The following is a 25,342-nucleotide window of genomic DNA, read 5'->3' as shown; positions in this document are numbered from 1 at the left end:
CGCACACACACACACACACACACACACACACACACACACACACACACACACACACACACACACACACACACACACACACACACACACACACACACACACACACACACACACACACACACACACACACACACACACACACACACCGCTGAACACTCCAGAAGGTGGGGAGGATTTAAGGATCCCGGGAAGATTAAGTACACAGCTTAGTGCTATCTGACCGCTGTGTCTCAAGCTTTTCCTTTGATTTTCTTCCCCTCCCTCTCTCTCTCTCTTTCCCTGTCCTCCCTCTCTCTCTCTCTTTCCCTGTCCTCCCTCTCTCTCTCTCTTTCCCTGTCCTCCCTCTCTCCAGGTAGCCGAGCCTAAGCGGAGCGGGTTGGGCGGACCCTCCCTCCTACACCCCCCCATCCTCCTACTCCTCCAGCGTCCCGATCCGTGCCGTGTTTGTGTCTATCCGCCGGGGTCGGCGAAGCATGCTGGCAGTATGGACGTGAAGGAACGCAGGCCCTACTGCTCGCTGACCAAGAGCAGGCGCGACAAGGAGCGGCGCTACACGGGCTCGTCCGGCGACAGCGAGGAGTGCGGCAGCGGCGGTCCGGGACCGAGGGTACCCACCCAGAAGTCGTACAGCTCCAGCGAGACACTCAAGGCCTTCGACCACCAGGACTCTTCCAGACTATTGTACAGCAGCAGAGTGAAGGAGATGGTGCACCGTGAACAGGACGAGTACAACCGACAAGGTACTAGTTAGATATCCGCTGCTGTTGTGCCTTTGAGCAAGGTATCTAGCATGCTCTAAGTGCGCTGCCCTGCGGCTGACCATGTAGGCAGTGCTTGAGGTGGGCCTGGTACTTACCGGTACAGAGTATCATCCGGCACCTCCATTTTTTTCTACTGCTTGAGTACCGCAACCTCTTATACCACCTTGACTATTGGCTCTAAAATATGATCACCAGGACTGGAAAATGTAAATATGATCACCAGGACTATAGAATATAAATATGATCACCAGGACTGGAAAATGTCAATATGATCACCAGGACTATAGAATATAAATATGATCACCAGGACTGGAAAATGTAAATATGATCACCAGGACTATAGAATATAAATATGATCACCAGGACTGGAAAATGTCAATATGATCACCAGAACTGGAAAATGTCAATATGATCACCAGGACTGGAAAATGAAAATATGATCACCAGGACTGGAAAATGTAAATATGATCACCAGGACTATAGAATATAAATATGATCACCAGGACTGGAAAATGTAAATATGATCACCAGGACTATAGAATATAAATATGATCACCAGGACTGGAAAATGTCAATATGATCACCAGAACTGGAAAATGTCAATATGATCACCAGGACTGAAAAATGTAAATATGATCACCAGGACTGGAAAATGTTAATATGATCACCAGGACTATAGAATATAAATATGATCACCAGGACTATAGAATATGTAAATATGATCACCAGGACTAGAAAATGTAAATATGATCACCAGGACTGGAAAATGTAAATATGATCACCAGAACTGGAAAATGTAAATATGATCACCAGGACTGGAAAATGTAAATATGATCACCAGGACTGGAAAATGTAAATATGATCACCAGGACTGGAAAATGTTAATATGATCACCAGGACTATAGAATATAAATATGATCACCAGGACTGGAAAATGTCAATATGATCACCAGGACTGGAAAATGTCAATATGATCACCAGGACTGGAAAATGTCAATATGATCACCAGGACTGGAAAATGTAAATATGATCACCAGGACTATAGAATATAAATATGATCACTAGGACTGGAAAATGTAAATGTAAATGATCACCAGGACTGGAAAATGTAAATATGATCACCAGGACTAGAAAATGTAAATATGATCACCAGGACTGGAAAATGTAAAATGATCACCAGGACTGGAAAATGTAAATATGATCACCAGAACTGGAAAATTCAATTGAGCACCAGTGTCTTTGCCATTCCATTTCAAGCTGTCTGTAGGTTTTACTCTGTAGTTACGGTCAGCTGTACCTGCATGAACTCTTCCTTAGGTTGGCCCCTAAGAGGTGAAGTCTCTGTTTACATACGATTACCTCAGGTGGGCCCCCTCCATGTTGACTTGTGCCACCGAGCTGGGCCACAGCTCAAATGTTTACCTTAGATAAGGGATAAGGGCCGACTACTTCAGATTTAAAGTGCGTTCAAGGACGCGACCCTGCCCTATGAGGAATCCGTTTCTGTGGATAAGGGACGAGGTGTAATTACATTTACAGTGCACTTATGTCATGAAGAAAACATGTTGTAGCTACGGTTTCAATCCAAACAGAAGAACTCTCATTACCTCTCTGGTTGGTATCTCACTAGGTGCTGGTCCTCTGTAGCTCAGCTGGTAGAGCGTAGCGTTTACAACACCAGGATAGTGGGTTCCATTGCCGAGACCACCCATGTGTAAAAATGTATGTGTGCATGCATAACTATAAGTGGCTTGGGATAAAAGGGGTCTTCTAAATGGTATATAATAGCTGCATGGTTAGTGTTGATCATGAACACTGGGGCTCGTCTAGCTGATAAGGAGCTCCAGGGGTAATGTGTTGACAGGCAGATGGGGGTATTGGGCTAAGGAAAGGGGTAACAGTCTGGGTAGGTTGGGGCTATGTATGACGTCCTTCCCATATTAACAGACACGAGACAGATGGGGGCGGCAGGTAGCCCTGAAGTTAGCGCGTTGGGCCAGTAACCGAAGGGTGCTGACAAGGTAAAAAAATAGAAAATTGTCAGTGTGACCTTGAGCAAGTCTAATTGCTCCAGGGGCGCTGTACAATGGCGACTCACTTGTGTGTAACAGAACAAATATAAACACCCCCCAAGTTATTATCGTGACACCCTCTCTGCCTCTCGCTGGCAGAGCTAGTCCCCTAAGTGGGCCACTCGGTCACTGGACTTTTTGGGCCACAGCGTTCGCTGGACAGACTTAAGCACTACACACACGCCTCTTGGCTAAGCACCTTTTACTGTTTCCTTGCCCAGTAACTCACTTAGTACCTGCCCTCATAGGAAGGAGCTAATGGTGACATTATGCTATGCTAATATAGCTAGTACCATTTGTTTATACTGTATGTTAATGTGGTGACACCATAGAAATAGAAGAGGTGGAACGGGTTTGGAACCTATTTGCCCTGAATGGGGATGCCCATTCTATTCATTGAAATTCTATGGGTTTGACATTGACCTTAAATGGTTTGGTCACTTCAGAAACAATAGCGGGACAGTATTCATTTGTGAAACTTGATGGACTAAAACTGGAATAATTAAACTTGTTGACCATCAGAGCTAAAATAAAAAACAGGGATTTTTGTAATTATTAGATTTTATAACGCACAGCGAGCGCATATCTCTGAAACTGTTTTCAACTCTTGACATGAACTGGTTTGTGGAAAGATGGAGGCAAAGCGTTTTACCAGGTCCAGCCATATTTTCCAGAAACATAACAAAAGTACTTTGAAGTTCATTACTAGTTCATTGATTGTTCCTCCACTCCAATTAACAATTCATAAATAGTGGAGAGAGAAAAAAAACGCCATTACTTTAATTATCTTATCATGTACATTTTCATTGCCACACTAATTGGTGCTCATTTAAATTTAATATAATTTTAATTGAACTGCAGTGACTATCTTAGTTATGTCTGTAATTAACAAGCCTTTGTAGTCACTCTTATTCCTAGATCAAAGATGGCTCCAGACAGTATTTTATCCACAGATTTCACAGTCAATATTTTATCCTTCTTATAATGTAAATGATCTTGGAGGGAATTTGGAATATTTTTCTGATCAACCAATGATTTGACCGTGCTGTGAAACTTCTGGATTCTACTACCACGTGGGGCACGGCATGCAATCAGAACCAATTCACAATGAGGATGACTTATATGTAGCTCAAGAACAACATTTTCATATTTGAATCTAAATGTAGTTAAATAATACTCTACCCTAAATGAGATAAAGCATGTATTTATCTGAATCTTCGACCATTAAATATTTCAATATTTTAAAAGGAAAGAAGCCATATATGTAGTTGCTGTCACTGATATGGTCATTTGACCTATAGTCCTGTGGAATATAAAGCAGTTGCCTCTCTTTGAGATACTTGTATTACGTTTATATTACAGTCATTTTCACAACTGCTAAGGTAGTGAGGCGTGAAACACTTTCCATTATCCCAAAAAAGAGTGAATATTAGCTAGTCTTGTATTAAGTTATTCACCACAAATCAGCTAAGCTGGAAGAACATGTTATCAGAGTGAATGTATACTAATCTAAGGATTCAACGGTAATATAATAACTTATTACTGAAGCAAAAATGATCACTAAATACGGTCACTAAATGAGATACGATAATCACTGAATAGCGGCAGGAAGAATATTTTTTACAAACATTTCACAGCATTTATAAGTTAAAAAAAATCAATATATATGTTTATACATGTTCAGGCATGTTCTTAGCCAGCCCGTTTCTATCACCACGGCAGCTAAACCAACTGAATGGAATGCAGTCTAAATCCAAATGGAAGTGTAATATAAATGTCTTTAAGCGAGAGAAAAGAGTTTAGCTTTGCAGGAAATTAATAGCGTTAGTTAAAAAAGGAACTAAATGAGTTATGTATCACAGACTCTATTTTTAATTGGATCATGTTTTAAAATTCCCCAACATAAAATGCAAGCCACTTCAATTGTAATAGAATGGTTAATAGCCCTAAGAGGAATTATACAGTGTATTATTGGCTGTAATCATAGAGATCCTATACAATTATATATTATTCTAATTCTATGCCTGTAGTTGTGTTGGCATATGAGGACCCAGATAATTAAATAGTTCATTTTGATCCATGGTTACTGTGTCTTGTACAATTTGTTACAAATGTAGGAAATGTTTGTACATGATTTTCTCCCAGATATTTCTAAGAAGTACTTTGTTCGATGGCATATTCAGAATTTTTATATTAATGTTGAGAAAAAAATGTAAATATGTAAAACTATACATACTAAAATTATAATATTTATACATATTATTATTAATAATACAAATATGATTTTTTTTGTTTTATTATTAGTAGTAGTAATATTATGGTGTAAGTTTTCATTAATTATTAGTTAAACTAAATGAAATGTGTAGTCAGTGTATGTCAGAAATAAAAGCCTTAATGTGGAACACTTCCTTAACTCCACCCTGATGACTTCATATGATTGTTGACGGCTGTTGTTGCCGTTTGTCTTGTTGAGGTGGCGGCGTCGCCTTTGAAGTAGTGATTTTACGCTTTCAAGGCCTTGAGATATTTATGAAATCACCAACCAGATTGGAAGTGCCTTAAATACCAATCTGTCTGCCAGGACAACATAGCAGAGCAGCCACCATCTTCTCGCCCATCTGCACCACATTACCCCTCCCCGAGAACACACATGCACGTGCTCATACACACACCATAATCCATCTGCCTGCAAGAGGAAAACACTTTTACTAAGTCTCTGTACTCTACACTTGGGATTTTTATCTGTTAATACATTGAACAATATTTTGGCAAATATTCTCAAATTAATTTGGGGAGTTTCAATGAATGGTTTCCATAGAGATTGCAGTTATTTGATCATTTCGGTGGCTCCAAATCTACTGTATTTAACGTTATACTGCTTAGTTAGGCTACTGTACCTTCTTACTTGTTTTTTTTTTTGCAACGCAAATGAATTGTGCCTGGATTGTTTTCTACAATACTAGTGGGTCTTGAATTCCTTTCAGCCTGCATAATGTTACCGCATTAGATATAACCAAAGTACAGCCACATATGAGATCAATCATTAACACAGCAACCTCTGCCAAATATTTCTCTCTCTCGCTCTCTCTCTCAGTTGATGAGTTGATAAGTTGCAGACATTATGTGTATTTGCTTCATGCGTTGTAAATTATTGCTATGTACCCTGAGCCCCTTCAGTGATGTTTGCCGTTTCCTACGCGCCAGCCAACATTAGTAACCCGCAAGTAACGCTTTTATAGGGCATTTATCGTTGAACCTTGTGGGCTTGGCGTTGTGCCGCCCTGCACTGAAAGTGGCGAGCTCAGTAGGACGTTCCAAGGTGCTCTTTGTTGTTGGGTTTTGCTTTAGCGTTATGCAATTTGTTAGCACTCCCCACTGAGCACAGACGTCAATTCAGCGTATATTCCACCAACGTAATTTCACTGAAATGACGTAGAAACAACGTTGATTCAATCAGTTTGTGCCCAGTACTGAAGTGGCCTTTATGTTAGCATGGTTCGAACCGTGTTTTTGTTATGCTAACGAGTTCAGCTTGAGCTGCGGAATGGGTTCTGCTCTGCCTAAGCAAAATGGACTGTATCATAGCGTGCTATTTTGCGCTACAGCATTAGGCCTATGTGTTGTTTCAGTTGTGTTTCAGCGATTATATGTTTTGCTTTAGGAGACTATAGATTCCCCTTCGGATGTTTTGTTTTGCGTTGGATATTTCTTTAGGCGTTTGGCTCGCTCCTCCAACGCGGTATAAATTACCTTTAGCAAGTCGTGTTTCACTGAAGTATGTATCGTTTTAGTTGTTCCGTCATGCTCTACTTCAGTCGTTATAGCAGGGGGTAGACTAGCAGATTTTTATCGGAGCCGATGGTCGGGTGACCGGAACCTTAATTACCATAATTAGTAATAATAATTAACATCGAACAAATTGACGACAACTAAACCCTAAAAGAGATTGGATTTGAAATAACAATCCTTTCATAACTTGATTACATTGAGACACGATCACGTGTGTCTCTTCTATTTGTGGAAATGCTTAGGAACAGATTTGCTAAATTAAATACATTTTTATCTGAATTACTGGTGATTTTAGTCTTCAGGGGGCTCCATAAAATAAAAGTTTAGGTTGTTTTCCTCCGTTTGATAATGAGAGTTTTCCATTAGGGCGTTGGTCTTATAGTGCTGACAAATATGGGGGGGGTTGCTAACTGCTAGCATGTTGTTAGCTAGTCAGGCATGGTCGTGGTAAGAAACAACGGTCTCGGTGCTGGGAGTCCAGCGTGGGATCCTGGGTAACAGAATGTTAAGCCCCTGCAGTTATCTGAGAGTCAGATGAAACCTGATAGTCCACTTTTTGGACTTCTAGGAGCTAGTGCTGTTTACAGTGTGTTTTCATTGGTGATTTCAGGCCAGTTGATACTGCACCCCACCAACCCCCATCACGAAAAAAAGTTTGTATTTTCTCTCTCTCTTTCTTTTTAAGCCCATGCAGGATATTTTTTGCTCAACATCTCCAGTCCAAATGCCTCCCCAGATGCTGGCTAGGCCCCATTTACCTGTCAGTTTCTATTTTGTTAGCACCTGGGAGATGTCTCTCCCCCTTCTCTCTTCTGTGGCGTCCCAAATGGCACCCTATTCCCAAATATATAAATTGTCGGTCCCATGTTTCATGAGCTGAAATAAAAGATCCCATACATTTTCCATATGCACCAAAAGCTTATTTCTCTCAAATTTTGTTCACAGATTTGTTTACATCCCTGTTACTGAGCTTTCCTAATTTGCCAAGATAATCCATCCACCTGTTTGGTAAATCAAGATGCACCTTGTACTGCAGACAATAAAAGGCCACAAAAAATGTGCAGTTTTATCACACAACACAATGCCACAGATGTCAAGTTTTGATTTAGTGTGCAATTGGCATGCTGACTGCAGAAAGTTCCACCATTTCGCAGTACGTCCAACCGGCCTCTCAACCGCAGACCACGTCTATCCACACCAACCCAGGACCTCCACATCTGGCTTCTTCACCCCGGTAGGATTGTCTGAGACCAGCTTCCTAGTCAGCTGATATGAAGCTGTGGGTTTGCACAACCTAAGAATTTCTGCACAAACTGTCTCAGGGAAACCGTCTCAGGGAAGCTCATCTGCGTGCTCGTCATCCTCACCAGGGTCTTGACCTGACTGCAGTTCAGCGTCGTAACTGACTTCAGTGGGCAAATGTTCACCTTCGATGGCCACTGGCTGGAGAAATGTGCTCTTCACGGATGAATCCCAGTTTCAACTGTACCGGGCAGATGGCAGACGGCGTGTATGGCGTTTTGTGGGCGAGCGGGTTGCTGATGTCAACGTTGCGGCGGGTAGCCTAGTGGTTAAATAATGGGGCCAGTAACTGAAAGGTTGCTAAATCGAATCCCTGAGATGGAAAGGTTCTGCCCCTGAACAAGGCAGTTAACCCACTGTTCCTAGGTTGTCATTGTAAATAAGAATTTGTTCTTTACTGACTTGCCTAGTTAAATTAAAAAAAATAGTGCCCCATGGTGGGGTTATAGTATGGGCAGGCATTAGCTACGAACACAATTGCATTTTATTGATGGCAATTTGAATGCACAGATACCGTGATGAGATCCTGAGGCCCATCATCGTGCCATTCATACACCGCCATCACCTCATGTTTCAGCATGATAATGCACAACCCCATGTCACAAGGATCTTTAAACAATTCCTGGAAGCTGAAAATGTCCATGTTCTTCCATGGCCTGTATACTCACCAGACATGTCACCCATTGAGCATGTTTGGGATGCTCTGGATTGACGTGTACGACAGCGTGGTCCAGTTCCCGCCAATATCCAGCAACTTCACACAGCCATGGAAGAGGAGTGGGACAACATTCCACAGGCCACAATCAACAGCCTGATCAACTCTATGTGAAGGATATGTGGTCACACCAGTTACTGACTGGTTTTCTGATCCACTCCCCTACCTTTAAAAAAAAGGTATCTGTGACTAACAGATGCATATCTGTATTCCCAGGCATGTGACATCCATACACAAGGGCCTATTGAATTGATTTCAATTGACTAATTTCCTTATATGAACTCAGTAAAATTGTTGCATGTTGCGTTTATATTCTTTCTCAGTTTATATAGCCATCTATCTATCCATCTGACACTGGTCAAATACAACTAAGGCTGGGGAGGGAGGGAGGGAGGGGGTCTGTCTGTCTGGTTCTCAGTGATAGGATGAATCTGAGGGTCGGGAGGCTGCAGGTCAGAGGGGCCTTGGGGGGTGATATTAGGTTTGAGAATGACCAGGGACCTCAAGTCACGATATAATCACTATACTTAAGTGCTGATACGATATGTATTGCGATTTGATACTGTGATTTTATTGTGATTTGATGTTCCAAACATATTGATCCCCATATGTCTGCTGCAGAGAGACAAGAGAGAACCAGGAGAAAACACATTTTGAGAAAACAAAATCAGTTATGGAAATAAAGTTTTGGTGCAGGTAGAGCCAACTAGCGTAAAAATAATATTGCGATATTTTAAAAACGATACAATATGATATCGTCAAAAATAACACCCCTATATGTAACTGAATATATTTTTCCCCCCATCCCCTGTAGATGGGGCAGGAAGAGGCTTTCATGTGACAGATGATCTGGTAGTGACAGGGTTCAAGGTGTTTTGTCTTTATTGCCAAGTTACTGTCAAGTTGGATCAGCTGTACTCACTGCGTTCTCCTGTAAAAGGCCACTGAATTGTTCTCCCTGGTAAATGCTAGCTCTCTTAAATATCTCTGAAATACTTGACATTTAGAATAAAAGACTCCCGCGCCTCTCTTATTGAAACTGTTGATGTCCTCAACCTTGTTCTTTGAGGAATAGTATTTAAGATCCTCCATCTTGTTTCCCCCCCTCTCTCAAAACTCCCTTTATTCTACCCTGTACTTCCTGTATTGTCTTGTAAAGGGGCACTAGTTTGACCGGTATACATGTTCAGGGTTCTAGTGTTGATGACTTCTACCTCATTTCCTCTCCTCTCAGGGCAGAACTTCAACCTGAGACAACTGGGGATCTGCGAGCCGTCCACGCGCCGCGGCCTGGCCTTCTGCTCCGAGATGGGCCTCCCCCACCGCGGCTACTCGGTCGGCGCCGGGTCCGACGTGGACACCGAGAACGAGGGCGTGATGTCACCGGAGCGTGCCATGCGGCTGTGGGGCCGTGGGGTGAAGTCGGGCGGCCGGAACTCGTGCCTGTCCAGCCGGTCCAACTCGGCTCTGACCCTCACCGACACAGAGCACGAAAACAAGTCGGACAGCGATAATGGTGAGTCCGGTCGGTATGCGCAACACACCTTTTTATTTATCTCTCTCTTTTATCTCTCCTTCCTTGGCTCGGGCCACCTATAGGACAGGAGCGTGCACGGCTCGACTTCGTGCACACTCCCCGGCACGTCCACTGACACTGAGGGATCGGTGAAACACAGTTGTTGGGAAAGAATGTTGAATGAGAGTTGGTGTCGCTCAGCGTTCCTTTCCTCTTGTGACCACTTCACTTGAGAAGATGCAGCTGTGAACTTGACAATGAGAGAATTTGAGGGAACTCAAGAATTAGTGTGAGTGTGAATGGGTACTGTAAGTGTATGTCGGCATGTTCATTGAAGCCCAATGATTGGTGAAGGTGAAGGGTTAACCCCAAGGCGTGGTGACAGACTGTTGGATTATGACTCTCAGGGTTTGACTTTGTTCTGAAGGCGAAAGTGAAGAGAGAGAGAGAAAACCCTGTCACCTGCTTTCTGCCCTCTCCTCTCCTCTCCTCTCCTCTCCTCTCCTCTCCTCTCCTCTCCTCTCCTCTCCTCTCCTCTCCTCTCCTCTCCTCTCCTCTCCTCTCCTCTCTCTCTCCCTCCTCTCCTCTCCTCTCCTCTCCTCTGCTGCCCTCTACTCCCCTCTCCTCTCCTCTGCTGCCCTCTACTCCCCCTCTCCTCTCCTCTGCTGCCCTCTACTCCCCCTCTCCTCTCCTCTGCTGCCCTCTACTCCCCCTCCCTCTCCTCTGCTGCCCTCTACTCCCCCCTCCTCTCCTCTGCTGCCCTCTACTCCCCCTCTCCTCTGCTGCCCTCTACTCCCCCTCTCCTCTCCTCTGCTGCCCTCTGCTCCCCCTCTCTCTCCCGACCCGAGCTGCCAACCTTTTTTTGATTAAGTTTCCCCAGGTGGCCCCTAGAGCGCCATCACATATAGCTTTGTGACCCTGTATTTCTCTGTCTGTCTGTCTGTCTGTCTGTCTGTCTGTCTGTCTGTCTGTCTGTCTGTCTGTCTGTCTGTCTGTCTGTCTGTCTGTCTGTCTGTCTGTCTGTCTGTCTGTCTGTCTGTCTGTCTGTCTGTCTGTCTGTCTGTCTGTCTGTCTGTCTGTCTGTCTGTCTGTCTGTCTCTCTCCTTCTCTCTCTCTCTCTCTCTCTCTCTCTCTCTCTCTCTCTCTCTCTCTCTCTCTCTCTCTCTCTCTCTCTCTCTCTCTCTCTCTCCTTCTCTCTCTCTCCTCTCTCTCCTTCTCTCTCTCTCTCTTCTCTCTCTCTCTCTCTCTCTCTCTCTCTCTCTCTCTCTCTCTCTCTCTCTCTCTCTCTCTCTCTCTCTCTCTCTCTCTCTCTCTATCTCCTTCTCTCTCTATCTCCTTCTCTCTCTATCTCCTTCTCTTTCTCTCTCTCTCTCTCTCTCTCTCTCTCTCTCTCTCTCTCTCTCTCTCTCTCTCTCTCTCTCTCTCTCCTTCTCTCTCTCCCACATTTACCCCTTTCCCTCACAGCCATTATATCAGCTCCATCCTTGCACTCCTCTCTCCCATCTGCCCTTTCTCTTTCTCTCTCTGTCTTCCTCACCCGCCCAGTCTCTCCACTTCTCTCTCTCCCAGTGGACGGAGTGTATCTCTGGCTGGGTGAGCTCACACAATGGTTGATTAGCAGGCCTTGGTGGTTTGAAGTACACATGTGAGATTTGAACGGGAGGAGTGACACTCTACTTTCGCTCTCTCGCTCTCACCCCATCTCCTCTCTCAGAGCGACCATGACTTTTTCGTTTTGTATTATTTTTCAAAGAGCACTTGTGTGACAGGTGGCGTTTTATGGCTCTCTTTGGCTCTCTACACCATCGAGTTTTGAAAGCATTTTATTGCATTGCTCTGACACCCACAAATGTTATTAATCATTTTTAGTTCCGTTTCTTTAGATCAATATTGAATGGAAATGTGTCAAACTATTGGGAGTAAGAAAATAACTACGTAAGAAAAAACCAGCTGACAATGTCAGATTTGTACCTTTAAAAACATGAAATTAAAAATATTTTAATGAACATAATTAACGATCAAAATTTTACCTGCATCTTCATGAAACTACATTCATTAGTCGGTCTCTAGACACCTCGGCTTACAGGTGCTGGGCTAACCTTTAAAATGTAGACGTTACAAAGCTGTTCTAGGCCTGGAATCCCGGCGGTTCTAGTGATATAAAGTTCTTACCTAACCACTAGGAGTTCCTATACCTTCATTAACACCTCTTTGGCTTCATTAAGAACAGAAAAAACAAAGTGCTGAAGTTGTGCGTTTCTATATTAAATGCCATTAGAATGTGAGCTTGCATTCCCCAGAGTATAGACAGGCCCAGCTAGGAGGAAATTAGTAGTGGTTGGAATAGATTTTGTCTTAAAATAGATGTTAGGAAAAGGAATTCAGCTGTTAGTGTGTGTGTGTGTGTGTGTGTGTGTGTGTGTGTGTGTGTGTGTGTGTGTGTGTGTGTGTGTGTGTGTGTGTGTGTGTGTGTGTGTGTGTGTGGGTGTGTGTGGGTGGGTGGGTGGGTGGTGGGTGGGTGGGTGGGTGGGTGGGGGTGGTGTATATGTGGTGTATATGCCTCTCAGACAGGTTCTGAGTGTCATGTTTGCATTGAGGCCGGGCCATTGTTTAGGTCTGGTGTTCAACAGTGTTGCAGTGAATCTGCAGTTGTCTCGTTAAACTAGGACATATGCTGTAGGTGTTCCAGTTTCCCAGCTAACAGCTAACCAGTGACAGGTGTGGCCCTGCGAAATGCACAGATTGCACAGAGACTAGAAAGAGCTCATGATATTAAACAGAGTGGTGTGGATAGCGTGGGTGTGCGAGTGCACTGTGGTGGCACCTGGAATTTTTAGTTTAAAGATCCAGCCGAGAACAGAATAAAGGATAAAGATGGTAACTGTTCTCTCTCAGAAGGCCGAGAACAGGATAAAGGATAAAGATGGTAACTGTTCTCTCTCAGAAGGCCGAGAACAGGATAAAGGATAAAGATGGTAACTGTTCTCTCTCAGAAGGCCGAGAACAGAATAAAGGATAAAGATGGTAACTGTTCTCTCTCAGAAGGTCGAGAACAGAATAAAGGATAAAGATGGTAACTGTTCTCTCTCAGAAGGCCGAGAACAGAATAAAGGATAAAGATGGTAACTGTTCTCTCTCAGAAGGCCGAGAACAGAATAAAGGATAAAGATGGTAACTGTTCTCTCTCAGAAGTAGGGGGGCTGTGAAATCCAAGGCTGCTGGGCCACGGACCCCCCTGTCTATTCACTTTAAAGGCACACACACACACACACACACACACACACACACACACACACACACACACACACACACACACACACACACACACACACACACACACACACACACACACACACACACACACACACACACACACACTCTCTCCTGTCCCTTCCCCAGCCATGTCAAAAGGCTTCCTGTTTACATGTGCTTGGCGTCTCACGTAGCCAGAGGCGTGGAAGAGAGTGTGTCCAAACGATTGACACTGTTTGGTTTTCTTCTCCACCCCTCCCTCTGTCCTTCGCTCCTTCTCAAGGTAAAAGCTTGTCAGCACCCGAAGCTGGTGAGGTCATTGCAATTCCAAACAAGGCATTACAGCAAGTATCAGAATGGGTATTCAACAATAAACTGGTCTTAAATACAGTTAACACTGAACACATGGTATTTGGTTCAAGACATTCTCTAAGACCTAAACCTCATCTGGAGTTGTGTATAAATGGTGTGCCCATTGAGAGTTTTAGGAAGATAAACTCCTAGGTATCATTTTGGAAGGTCAATAATCATGGTCAAGTCATATTGACAAAGTTGTTGTGAAGATGGGGAGAGCTATGTCTGTTATAAAAACACGTTCTGCGTTTTTGACACAAACGTCAACTGTACTAGTTGTCAGGCTTTTGAGCTTGTCTCATCTTGATTACTGTCCTGTAATATGGTCAAGTGCAGCAAAGAAAGACCTAGCAAAGCTGCAGCTGGCCCAGAGCAGAGCAGCACACCTCGCCCTTAAACGCACACACAGAACTAACATCAACAACATGCAGGCCAGTCGTTCCCGGTTCAGGGTTCACCAGTGATTAACTGCTTCTCTCTTAGCTTTCAGGATAAATATTACTGATGAAAATTCCAGATTATCTGCATAATCAAAATTCATTCAGCTCAGACACGCAAGGCATACCACCAGGGGTCTCTTATACAGAGCCCTGACCATGGAACTCCCTTCCCACTCCGTTTCTGTACATCGTTGTTTTTTACATTTGCGCGACTGTCCTTGTCTGTCAGTGTATCAGTGTTCTGTTACTTGTCAGGTTTGAGGTTTTTGTCGACCCCAGGAAGAGTAGCTGCTGCTTCAGCGAGAGCTAATGGGGATCCGAATGAAGCAAAATCAAAAGCTGAAGAGGTCCACTTTTTGAAGCTTTTCATCAGCCGACCGACACAGACACACACGCAAGCACACACACACACACACACACACACACACACACACACACACACACACACACACACACACACACACACACACACACACACACACACACACACACACACACACACACACACACACACACACACACACACACACACACACACACACACACACACACACACACCCACTGTAAGACATTACGGTCCCTGTGCTTACAGCCCGCTTTACTCTGCCTGACAACCGTCGACAACTTCAAACATTCCAGGAACTAATTCCATTTAGGATAGCCGGGATAAAGGCAGGATAATGTAATGCGGTCCGTGACCAACCACGGAGGAAGGAGAGGCCTTCATCCCTCTGTCCCTCCGTCCGCATGTTTCTGTCACACTCCTCTTTTCATTACTGTTCCTCTGGGAAGTTTTCCTCTCTCTTTTGACCTTTTTTAACTTTCTGCCTTTTCCCACTTTAACAAAGAACCCATATGGCATCAAGCAAATACACACCAAACCAGAACAAAACAGGATAAAAGTTTTTATGGTCCCTACTCCCTGGCCTTCGTCTCCGTGTCTTATGACTAGTGCTTCTGTAACCGAGACGAAACCCTGGGAGGACACAGGAGTCACCAGAGCACCGTGCTGTGCTGTGTGGTTCTTTGTTGTGGTTGGGAGACGATGGGAAGAGAGAGAGACAGAAAACAAAGAGCGAGAAAGAGAGACGGAACACAAAAGAGACGTCTCTGGAGTTTGTGCTTCCTGGGGGAACCTGAGATGAGGATGCGCCCTCCTTGCCCGCCCCACCCCCCTCGTGCCCACCGGTACCCAGGAGTACCGCGCCTGCCACCCGTCATGAGCCACAGGAGACAGGCACCGGGTTAGGCATGAAAGAGAGAGAGAGAGGACATGGACAAGAGAAAGAAGAGATCTGACCGCACACACTTCTTCTGTTTCTCACGTCTCTTGTGGATTGGGCTGTAAATTGTCTGGGGAGAAGCCAATCAAACAATCAGCTCACTGGAACACCTCAGTGGAGTCACCTAACTCCATTATTCTATCTCCCTGCTGTCTCCCTTCAGCTGGCCCATCTTAAAAACGCAGACGGAAAACAGTTAAGAATTGTGCAGAAGTGTTAGTAGTAGTTTACATTTCAGAGGTTTTTCTTAATAATAAAAAACTAAATAAAGATCCACAGGAATGTACATGCGCACACACGCGCACACACGCACACACACACACGCACACACACCCATGCACACTGGTCCTTCTGTAGCTCAGTTGGTAGAGCATGGCGCTTGTAACGACAGGGTAGTGGGTTCGATCCCCGGGACCACCCATACGTAGAATGTATGCACACATGACTGTAAGTCGCTTTGGATAAAAGCGTCTGCTAAATGGCATATATAAAAATAAGTCCAACGTCATACAATAAACATGGCTCACAGTTCTTTCATCTTGTGTGTGTTTTCCCACAATTGTCTAGGACAGGTATTCCCAAACTGCGGGCCTTGCCGCCAAAGAAAAACTTTATTCACATTTTTTTTTAAATAATAATAACAATAGTAAAAAAAAAATTACACTTTTTTTTCTCCTTCACATTTTCAAACAGTCCATTCAGTAAGGTTCATAGAGACACATACTAGCTGTCATGCCCTGACCTTAGATATCTCTGTTTTCTATATATTTTGGTTAGGGCAGGGTGTGACTAGGGTGGGTACGCTAGTTTTTGTATTGTCTGGGGTTTTTTGTATGTCTAGAGTTTTTGTAGGTCTAGGGGTTTTTAGTATGTATATGTTGGCCTGATATGGTTCCCAATCAGAGACAGCTGTTTATCGTTGTCTCTGATTGGGGATCATATTTAGGTAGCCCTTTTCCCCACTTTCTGGTGTGGGATCTTGACTATGTGTAGTTGCCTGTCAGCACTATTTTGTATAACGTCACGTTTTGGTTGTTCTTTATTGTTTTGTTTAGTGAGTTTCAGTTTATTCAAATATGTGGAACTCTACACACACTGCGCCTTGGTCTCATTCATACGACAAACGTGACACTAGCTCTACTGGCAGTACTGCTACTACCAGCAGTACTACACCTGCACCTATCGACGACACAAGTTGTTCTGCTTCCACGAGCACATCCAATGCTAGCATCAGTAATTACACATTTGTTGTTAGCCCAGCTAGCATGGACGCTGACAGTTGTGAATCTGATGCAGCCAAAGAGCTACTGCCCCCTTACCCGGGAAAGCACCAAACAACAGACAGGGAGGTTGGACCATCGAAGAGGCGGAAATATGTTGAGAACTACATTGATTTGGGGTTCACTTATATTGGGAGTAGTGCCTTTCCTTATATGTGCAAAAGTACCATATCACAACATGATGAAACCTTCACTCTTGAGGTGACATTTAGAAATAAAATGTGCCATTTAAAAAAAAAATTAGGCCACAGGAGTTTTTTTAAGCGAGAATTAAGATGACTTTCGAATAATAAGACGTGTATAAAAGCAACAGATACCATGAATGAGAAGGGGCTAGAAGCGTTTTATATGGTGAGCTACGGAGTGGCTAGGACAGGTAAGCCCCATACTATTGTGGAGGACTTCATTCTTCTTACTGCTGCTGATATGGCTGGGACAATGCTGGGGGAAAAGGTCAAACAAACTATACAGACAATGCCTTCATCAAACAACACTGTTTCAGGACACATCAGTGACATGGCAGGATATGTTTTGACACAGTTACTGCTTCGCATGCAAGCCAGTGAATTCTATATGTTACAGCTGGATGAGTCAACAGAAGTGGCTGGCCTGGCACTGCTCCTGGTATATGTCTGTTATGTTTATGGGGGGTCAATTAAGGAAGACATCCTCTTCTGGAAACCAGGGCAGCAGGAGAGGATATTTTTGTGACATCAAATGGACTTTGGTGGTCAAGATGTGTTGGTATCTGTACTGATGGCTCAAAAGCTATGACAAGGAGACATAGTGGAGTGGTAACGTGCCTGCAAGCAGTTGCTCCCGACGTCGCTTGGGTACACTACATTGAAAATGGTTAACTTTGTTAAAGCAAGGCCCCTGAACTCTCGTGTATTCTGTGCACTATGCAATGATATGGGCAGCGACCATGTAACGCGTTTACAACATATGAGCTGGTTATCAAGGGGCAAAGTATTGACACGTTTTGTAAAATTGAGACAAGCTTAAAATTAAAGTTTCTCACACGACTGGCCTATCTGGGTGATGTTTATTCTCACCTGAATGATCTGAATCTAGGATTACAGGGACTCTCCGCAACTATATTCAACGTGTGGGACAAAATTGAGGCTATGATTAAGAAGTTGGAGCTCTTTTTTGTCTGCATGAACAAGGACAACACACAGGTCTTTCCATCATTGTAATATTTTTGTGTGCAAATGAACCCACCCTTATGGACAATGTCAAATGTGATATAGCGAAGCACCTGGGTGAGTTTTGTGCACAGTTACGCAGGTACTTTCCTGAAATGGATGACACAAACAACTGGATTCGTTATCCCTTTCATGCCCTGTCTCCTGTCCACTTACCGATATCGGAAGATGAGAGCCTCATCGAAATTGCAACAAGCAGTTCTGTGAAAAATTAATTTAATCAGAAGCCACTGCCAGATTTCTGGATTGGGCTGCTCTCAGAGTATCGTGTTGTTAAGACACTGATACCCTTTGCAACCACGTACCTATGTGAGAGTGGATCCTTGACCCTCCCTAGCATGAAAACTAAATTCAGGCACAGACTGTGTGTGGAGAATGATTTAAGACTGAGACTCTCTCCAATACAACCCAAGATTGCAGAGTTATGAGCATCCTTTCAAGCATACCCTTCTCGGATTCTTACCGCAAGCTCTGAACCTTTACGCTGGATCAACGCAGCTAGCTAGCTGCTATCCAAGTGGCTACTCCTGGCTAACGCCTCTGTCCCAAAGCTAGCACCACTTAGTCTGGAGCTATTCTCGAGCTAGGCCCATCTCCCGGCTAGCCGAAGAGGTCCATCAGCCAATTCTTGGGCTACAATACCTATTTTGCCAATTGGCCTGGACCCTTTACTGTCTACATGGAACCCCGCCAATCCATCACGACTGGTTTACCGATGTAACCGTCCGAGGTGGTTTCAACAGGCTCTTCCGTTGTGTCGTCGCAGGAGGCTCACCTGATAGCCTGCTTGCCCCGGCCCGCTAGCTGTCTGAATCGCCGTGTCTCCAGCTCGCCTAGCGTACTAGCGTCTACTGACTTGGCTCCATGACTCAGCTATTCCTACTCTTTGGACCCTATGATCACTCTGCAACACATGCCTCTCCCTAATGTCAATATTCCTTGTCTATTGCTGTTTTGGTTAGTGATGAATTTCTTATTTCACTGTAGATCCCCTAGCCCTGCCCAATATGCCTTAGATAGCCCTTTTGTTCCATCCCCCATACATGCGGTGACCTCACCTGGCTTAACTGGTTTCTCCAGAGACAAAACCTCTCGCATCATCACTCAATGCCTTGGTTTACGTCCACTGTACTCACATCCTACCATACCCTTGTCTGTACATTATGCCTTGAATCTATTCTTCCGCTCCCAGAAATCTGCTCCTTTTACTCTCTGTTCCGAACGCACTAGACAACCAATTCTTATAGCCTTTAGCTGTACCCTTATCCTACTCCTCCTCTGTTCCTCCGTTAATGTAGAGGCTAACCCAGGCCCTGCAGCCCCCAGCACCACTCCCATTCCCCAGGCGCTCTCATTTGTTGACCTCCATAAAAGACATAAAAGCCTTGGTTTCATGCATGTTAAGAATAGAAGCCTCCTCCCTAAGTTTGTTTTATTCACTGCTTTAGCAAACTCTGCCAACCCCGTGTCTGAATCCTGGTTTAGGAAGGCCACCAAAAATCCTGTCATTTCCATCCCTAACTGTAACATTTTCTGCCAAAGGGGGCGGAGTTGCAATCTATTGCAGAGATAGTCTGCAGAGTTCTGTCATACTACCATCCAGGTCTGTGCCCAAACAATTCGAGCTTCTACTTTTAAAAATCCACCTTTCCAGAAACAAGTCTCTCACTGTTGCCACTTGGTATAGACCCCCTTCAGCCCCCAGCTGTGCCCTGGACACCATATGTGAATTGATTGCCCTCCCCCCATCTATTTTCAGAGTTCGTACTGTTAGACTGGGACATGCTGGGACATGCTTAACACCCCGGCCGTTCTACAATCTAAGATAGATGCCCTCAATCTCACACAAATTATCAAGGAACCTACCAGGTACAACCCTAAATCCGTAACCATGGGCACCCTCATAGATATCATCCTGATCAATTATCCCTCTAAATACACCTCTGCTGTCTTCAACCAGGATCTCAAGTTTCACTGCCTCATTGCCTGCGTGCGTAATGGGTCCACAATCAAACAACCACCCCTCATCACTGTCAAATGCTTCCTAAAACACTTCAGCGTGCAGGCCTTTCTAATCGACCTGGCCCGGGTATCCTGGAGCAGGATATTGATCTCATCCCATTAGTAAAGGATGCCTGGTTGCTGTTTAAAAGTGCTTTCCTCACCATATTAAATAAGCATGCCCCGTTCAAAAAATGGAGAACTAAGAATAATAATAATATGCCATTTAGCAGACGCTTTTATCCAAAGCAACTTACAGTCATGTGTGCATACATTCTACGTATGGGTGGTCCCGGGAATCGAACCCACTACCCTGGCGTTACAAGCGCCATGCTCTACCAACTGAGCTACAGAACCATATATATATATATAGCCCTTGGTTCACCCCAGACTTGACTGCCCTTGATCAGCACAAAAACATCCTGTGGCGTTCTGCATTAGCATCAAATAGCACCCGCGATATGAAACTTGTCAGGGAAGTCAGGAAGCAATATACTCATTCAGTTAGGAAAGCTAAGGCTAGATTTTTCAAACTTAAATTTGCATCCTGTAGTACTAATTCCCACATGTTTTGGGACACTGTAAAGTTCATAGAGAATAAGAACACCTTAGGTGTCTGAGGCTAGGAAACATTGTCACCACCGAAAAATCTACGATAATTTCAATAAGTATTTTTCTACGGCTGGCCATGCTTTCCACTTGGCTACCCCTACCCCGGCCAACAGCTCAGCACCCCCTGCAGAAACTTACTCAATCCCCCCCCCCCCCCCCACTTCTCCCTCACCTAAATCCAGACAGCTGATGTTCTGAAAGAGCTGCTAAATCTGGATCCCTACAAATCCATCTGGACCTCTCTTTCAAAAAATGATCCGCTGAAATTGTTGCAACCCCTATTACTAGCCTGTTCAACCTCTATTTTGTATCTTCTGAGATTCCCAAAGATTGGAAAGCTGCCGCGGTCAACCCCCTCTTCAAAGGGTGACACACTATAGACACAAACTGTTATACACCAATATCCATCCTGCCCTCCCTTTCTAAAATCTTCGGAAGCCAAGTTAACAAACAGATCACCGACCATTTTGAATCCCACCGTACCTTCTCCACTATGCAATCTGGTTTCCAAGCTGGTCATGGGAGCACCTCAACCACACTCAAGGTCCTAAATGATATCATAACGGCCATTGATAAAAGACAGTACTGTGCAGCCGTCTTCATCGCACTGGCCAAGGCTTTCGACTCAATCACCACATTCTTATCGGCAGACTCAACAGCCTTGGCATCTCAAATGACTGCTTCGCCTGGTTCACCAACTACTTCTCAGATAGAGTTCAGTGTGTCAAATTGGAGGGCCTGTTGTCCGACCCTCTGACAGTCTCAATGGGGGTGCCACAGGGTTCAATTCTCGGGGCGACTCTTTTCTCTGGTTATATCAATGATGTCGCTCTTGCTGCTGGTGATTCTCTGATCCACCTCTACGCAGACGACACCATTCTGTATACATCTGGCTCTTCTTTGGACAGTGTGTTAACAAACCTCCAAACAGGATCCCCCAGGATCTGTGTCAGCCTGGACCCTCAGTCTCAGCTACTGTCAGCTAGTTATTCCCCCAGGATCTGTTGCAGCCTGGACCCTCAGTCTCAGCTACTTTCAGCTCGTTATCCCCCAGGATCTGTTGCAGCCTGGACCCTCAGTCTCAGCTACTGTCATCTAGTTATTCCCCAGGATCTGTTGCAGCTTGGACCCTCAGTCTCAGCTACTGTCAGCTAGTTATTCCCCAGGATCTGTTGCAGCCTGGACCCTCAGTCTCAGCTACTGTCAGCTAGTTATTCCCCAGGATCTGTTGCAGCCTGGACCCTCAGTCTCAGCTACTGTCAGCTAGTTAACCCCCAGGATATATGGCAGCCTGGACCCTCAGTCTCAGCTACTGTCAGGTAGTTAACCCCCAGGATATATGGCAGCCTGGACCCTCAGTCTCAGCTACTGTCAGCTAGTTATCCCCCAGGATATATGGCAGCCTGGACCCTCAGTCTCAGCTACTGTCAGCTAGTTATCCCCCAGGATAACTAACACAGTGAGGGGACACACAAGCACACACACACACACACACACACACACACACACACACACACACACACACACACACACACACACACACACACACACACACACACACACACACACACACACACACACACTCTTATGTCCTTGTCTATCAGTGTTTTGATACTTGTCTTGTTTTGTGATATTTGTTGCCCCCAGAAAGAGTAACTGCTTTTGGAAAGCGAATGGGGAAACAAATAAACCACTCAACGGTTGTGTTCTAATGTCACTACAGGGTGTTTGTAGGGTAAAACTCTCTATCTGCAGGATTCCCAGAGGACTTTTTGTAAGACATTTTGATTTGATTTAAGGTGCACCATGAAATATCCTGATTTGTTTTTGAAAATATCTACTTTGTATCATCAGTTGGAGTCCAGAACTGTGTTCAGTCTTACTCCAGGTCCCTCTGTTCAGAATAGTCTCCCAAAATGTTACTCAACTATTTCTTTATTCTCATAATTCAGGCCCTATGTGTACACATTAATGGAAACAACGCAATCCTCCTCAGTTACTAGTGTCCAAGTCAATCCATTCGCTACTCTTACCTTGTAGGCTAGACAACAATAGGGCCCCCAAAACAAGCTAAGGAATCTTCTCACAGGATTACTTTTGTGTGTGTGAAAAGAGGGAGCACTGAAGTGTAGCCTGAACACTCCGACCGGCAGTCTCAGGGGGTTAAAGTGAGCTGGGGAGTACACACACACACACACACACACACACACACACACACACACACACACACACACACACACACACACACACACACACACACACACACACACACACACACACACACACACACACACACACACACACACACACACTAGTGGGTTTCTCTTTGTTCCGGTGGATGATCTATCTGAGGCCTGACCACTCATCCTGATCACAGACAACAGCAGCCATGTTGACACTGAAACGCCAACACTTCCTGTCCTGTTCAGTGGCTGTGGGGCACTGGGTGGCAATGGGGGGGATGGGAGACCTGACTGGGATGTCAAGCAAAGAGGTACTGAGTTTGAAGGTAGGCCTTGAAATACATCCACAGGTACACCTCCAATTGACTCAAACAATGTTAATTAGCCTATCAGAAGCTTCTAAACCATGACATCATATTCTGAAATTTTCTAAGCTGTTTAAAGGCACAGTCAACTTAGTGTATGTGAACTTCTGACCCCCTGAAATTGTGATACAGTGAATTATAAGTGAAATAATCTGTCTGTAAACAGCTGTTGGAAAAATGACTTGTGTCATTCACAAAGTAGATGTCCTAACTGACTTGCCAAAACTATAGTTTGTTAACAAGAAATTTGTGGAGTGGTTAAAAAACGAGTTTTAATGACTCCAACCTAAGTGTATGTAAACTTCCGACTTCAAATGTACATGAACAGGATCTAGATATTCCACCCAGTAGAACAGGTCATTCATTTAAATACCAGTCACCAGACGCAAGACACCAGGCCCAGCCCAGCTCTTTCTTCCTTGTGTGTGTGTCTGTGTGTGTGTCTGTGTGTGTGTCTGTGTGTGTGTCCTTTGTGTGTGTGTGTGTTACAGTGCATGTGACGTGAGCCGTGTTGTATTTAATAACTGTCCTGTCAGATTACGCACCAAATGACATCATTTTCCCTTAGTAGTGCACTACTTTCGAGCACGGCCCATGGGGCTCTGGGTAAAAGTAGTGCACTACAAAGGGAATAGGGTGCCATTTGGGGCTCAACCAGGTTTATTACACTACATCGTTTGCGTTGCGGACCAATTAATATATTAATCAAACCTCCCCGAGGATGATGGAGAGGGAAAAACAAGACAAACCATTTTCAATATGGTTTTAATCAGTAGCTGGGGAGACCAAGAGGTCACCCCCCCCCCCACACACACACACCCTTGCTTTCTCCCTTTTGTCTCTGTGATTTTATCCATTAGTGATGCAATACACACACACAGGCCCACACAATCACACACACACGCTACTTAAAATGAAAAAGTCCAGCGCCATACAATAAACATGGCTCACAGCTCTTTAATCTTGTGTGTGTTGCCACAACTACCTAGGAGATCATGATATTGTCACACACACACACACACACACACACACACACACACACACACACACACACACACACACACACACACACACACACACACACACACACACACACACACACACACACACACACACACACACACACACACACACACACACACACAGACAGGGAACGTCTGTTTAGTAAAACCCAGAGGCTGAACATGCAGGTGGGCTGATGCATCATATTAAGCTAGAATACATGCTATTGGGAGTGTGAAGCAGACCTCCCAGGAAGAGAGCAATCTGCTGAGCGGCACTGGAAACAGATCACAAGCATGTATGTATGTATGTGTGTGTGTGTGTGTGTGTGTGTGTGTGTGTGTGTGTGTGTGTGTGTGTGTGTGTGTGTGTGTGTGTGTGTGTGTGTGTGTGTGTGTGTGTGTGTGTGTGTGTGTGTGTGTGTGTGTGTGTGTGTGTGTGTGCGCGTGTGCGTGCGTGTGTGCGTGCGTAGGTATCTATGTATGTGTGCACAGTCATCTGGTCATTTATGAACATTTGAACATCTTGGCCATGTTCTGTTATAATCTCCACCCGGCACAGCCAGAAGAGGACTGGCCACACCACATAGCCTGGTTCCTCTCTATGTTACCTCCTAGGTTTTGGCCTTTCTAGGGAGTTTTTCCTAGCCACCGTGCTTCTACACCTGCATTGCTTGCTGTTTGGGGTTTTAGGCTGGGTTTCTGTACAGCACTTTGAGATATCAGCTGATGTACGAAGGGCTATATAAATACATTTGATTTGAGTTGATCAGCACAGTGAGGAGAGATACAGCTCTAATAATAGAGGAACGGAGGGGGTGTGTGTGCTCATACTGCATGTACCCAGGTGTTTTTCTCCTTTTTGTATGCGTGTCTGTGTATGTACTGGTGTACAGGTGTTTCCATTCACAGGACAGGCTAGGTGGTAGAGCCTCTGTCATCCAGGACTTGAGTTCATAGCCCGTACCCCTGTAAAGAACTGATACGCTGTCACACCTTTATCCACTGTGTCATAAGTCAGGAGATTACAGACAGGCGTGGCGGTGAATGGCAGACCCAGGGAGAAGGCCAGGTGTCACTGCCAGGGCCTGGACTAGGATGAAAGACTCACTTCTGGTTTTATGGTGAGCCAACGGCAAGCTGTGGCAGTCACAGGCTGTGTCCCAAATGACAGCCGATTCCATATGTAGTGCACTTCTTTTGACCAGCGC

At 44.7% G+C, this 25,342-nt stretch overlaps 1 protein-coding gene across 8 annotated transcripts in view; it reads left to right on the top strand.

The window, feature by feature from the left end:
• LOC124001108 (teneurin-3-like) overlaps nucleotides 1–25,342 on the top strand; it is a 476,023-nt gene that overhangs the window by 111,237 nt on the left and 339,444 nt on the right. For all 8 annotated transcript variants that reach the window (XM_046307670.1, XM_046307668.1, XM_046307667.1 and 5 more), the window contains 2 exons: nucleotides 350–737; nucleotides 9,871–10,152. In XM_046307670.1, coding sequence (XP_046163626.1) covers nucleotides 482–737; nucleotides 9,871–10,152 — 538 coding nt within the window. In that variant the 5' untranslated portion in view covers nucleotides 350–481. The remainder of the gene's footprint in view (nucleotides 1–349; nucleotides 738–9,870; nucleotides 10,153–25,342) is intronic.

This window comes from Oncorhynchus gorbuscha, linkage group LG17 (genome assembly GCF_021184085.1).
Source record: "Oncorhynchus gorbuscha isolate QuinsamMale2020 ecotype Even-year linkage group LG17, OgorEven_v1.0, whole genome shotgun sequence".
In the NCBI taxonomy this organism is placed as follows: domain Eukaryota; kingdom Metazoa; phylum Chordata; class Actinopteri; order Salmoniformes; family Salmonidae; genus Oncorhynchus; species Oncorhynchus gorbuscha.
The sequence above is the reverse complement of the archived record's forward strand: the minus strand, read 5'-3'. Positions and strand labels throughout refer to the sequence as shown.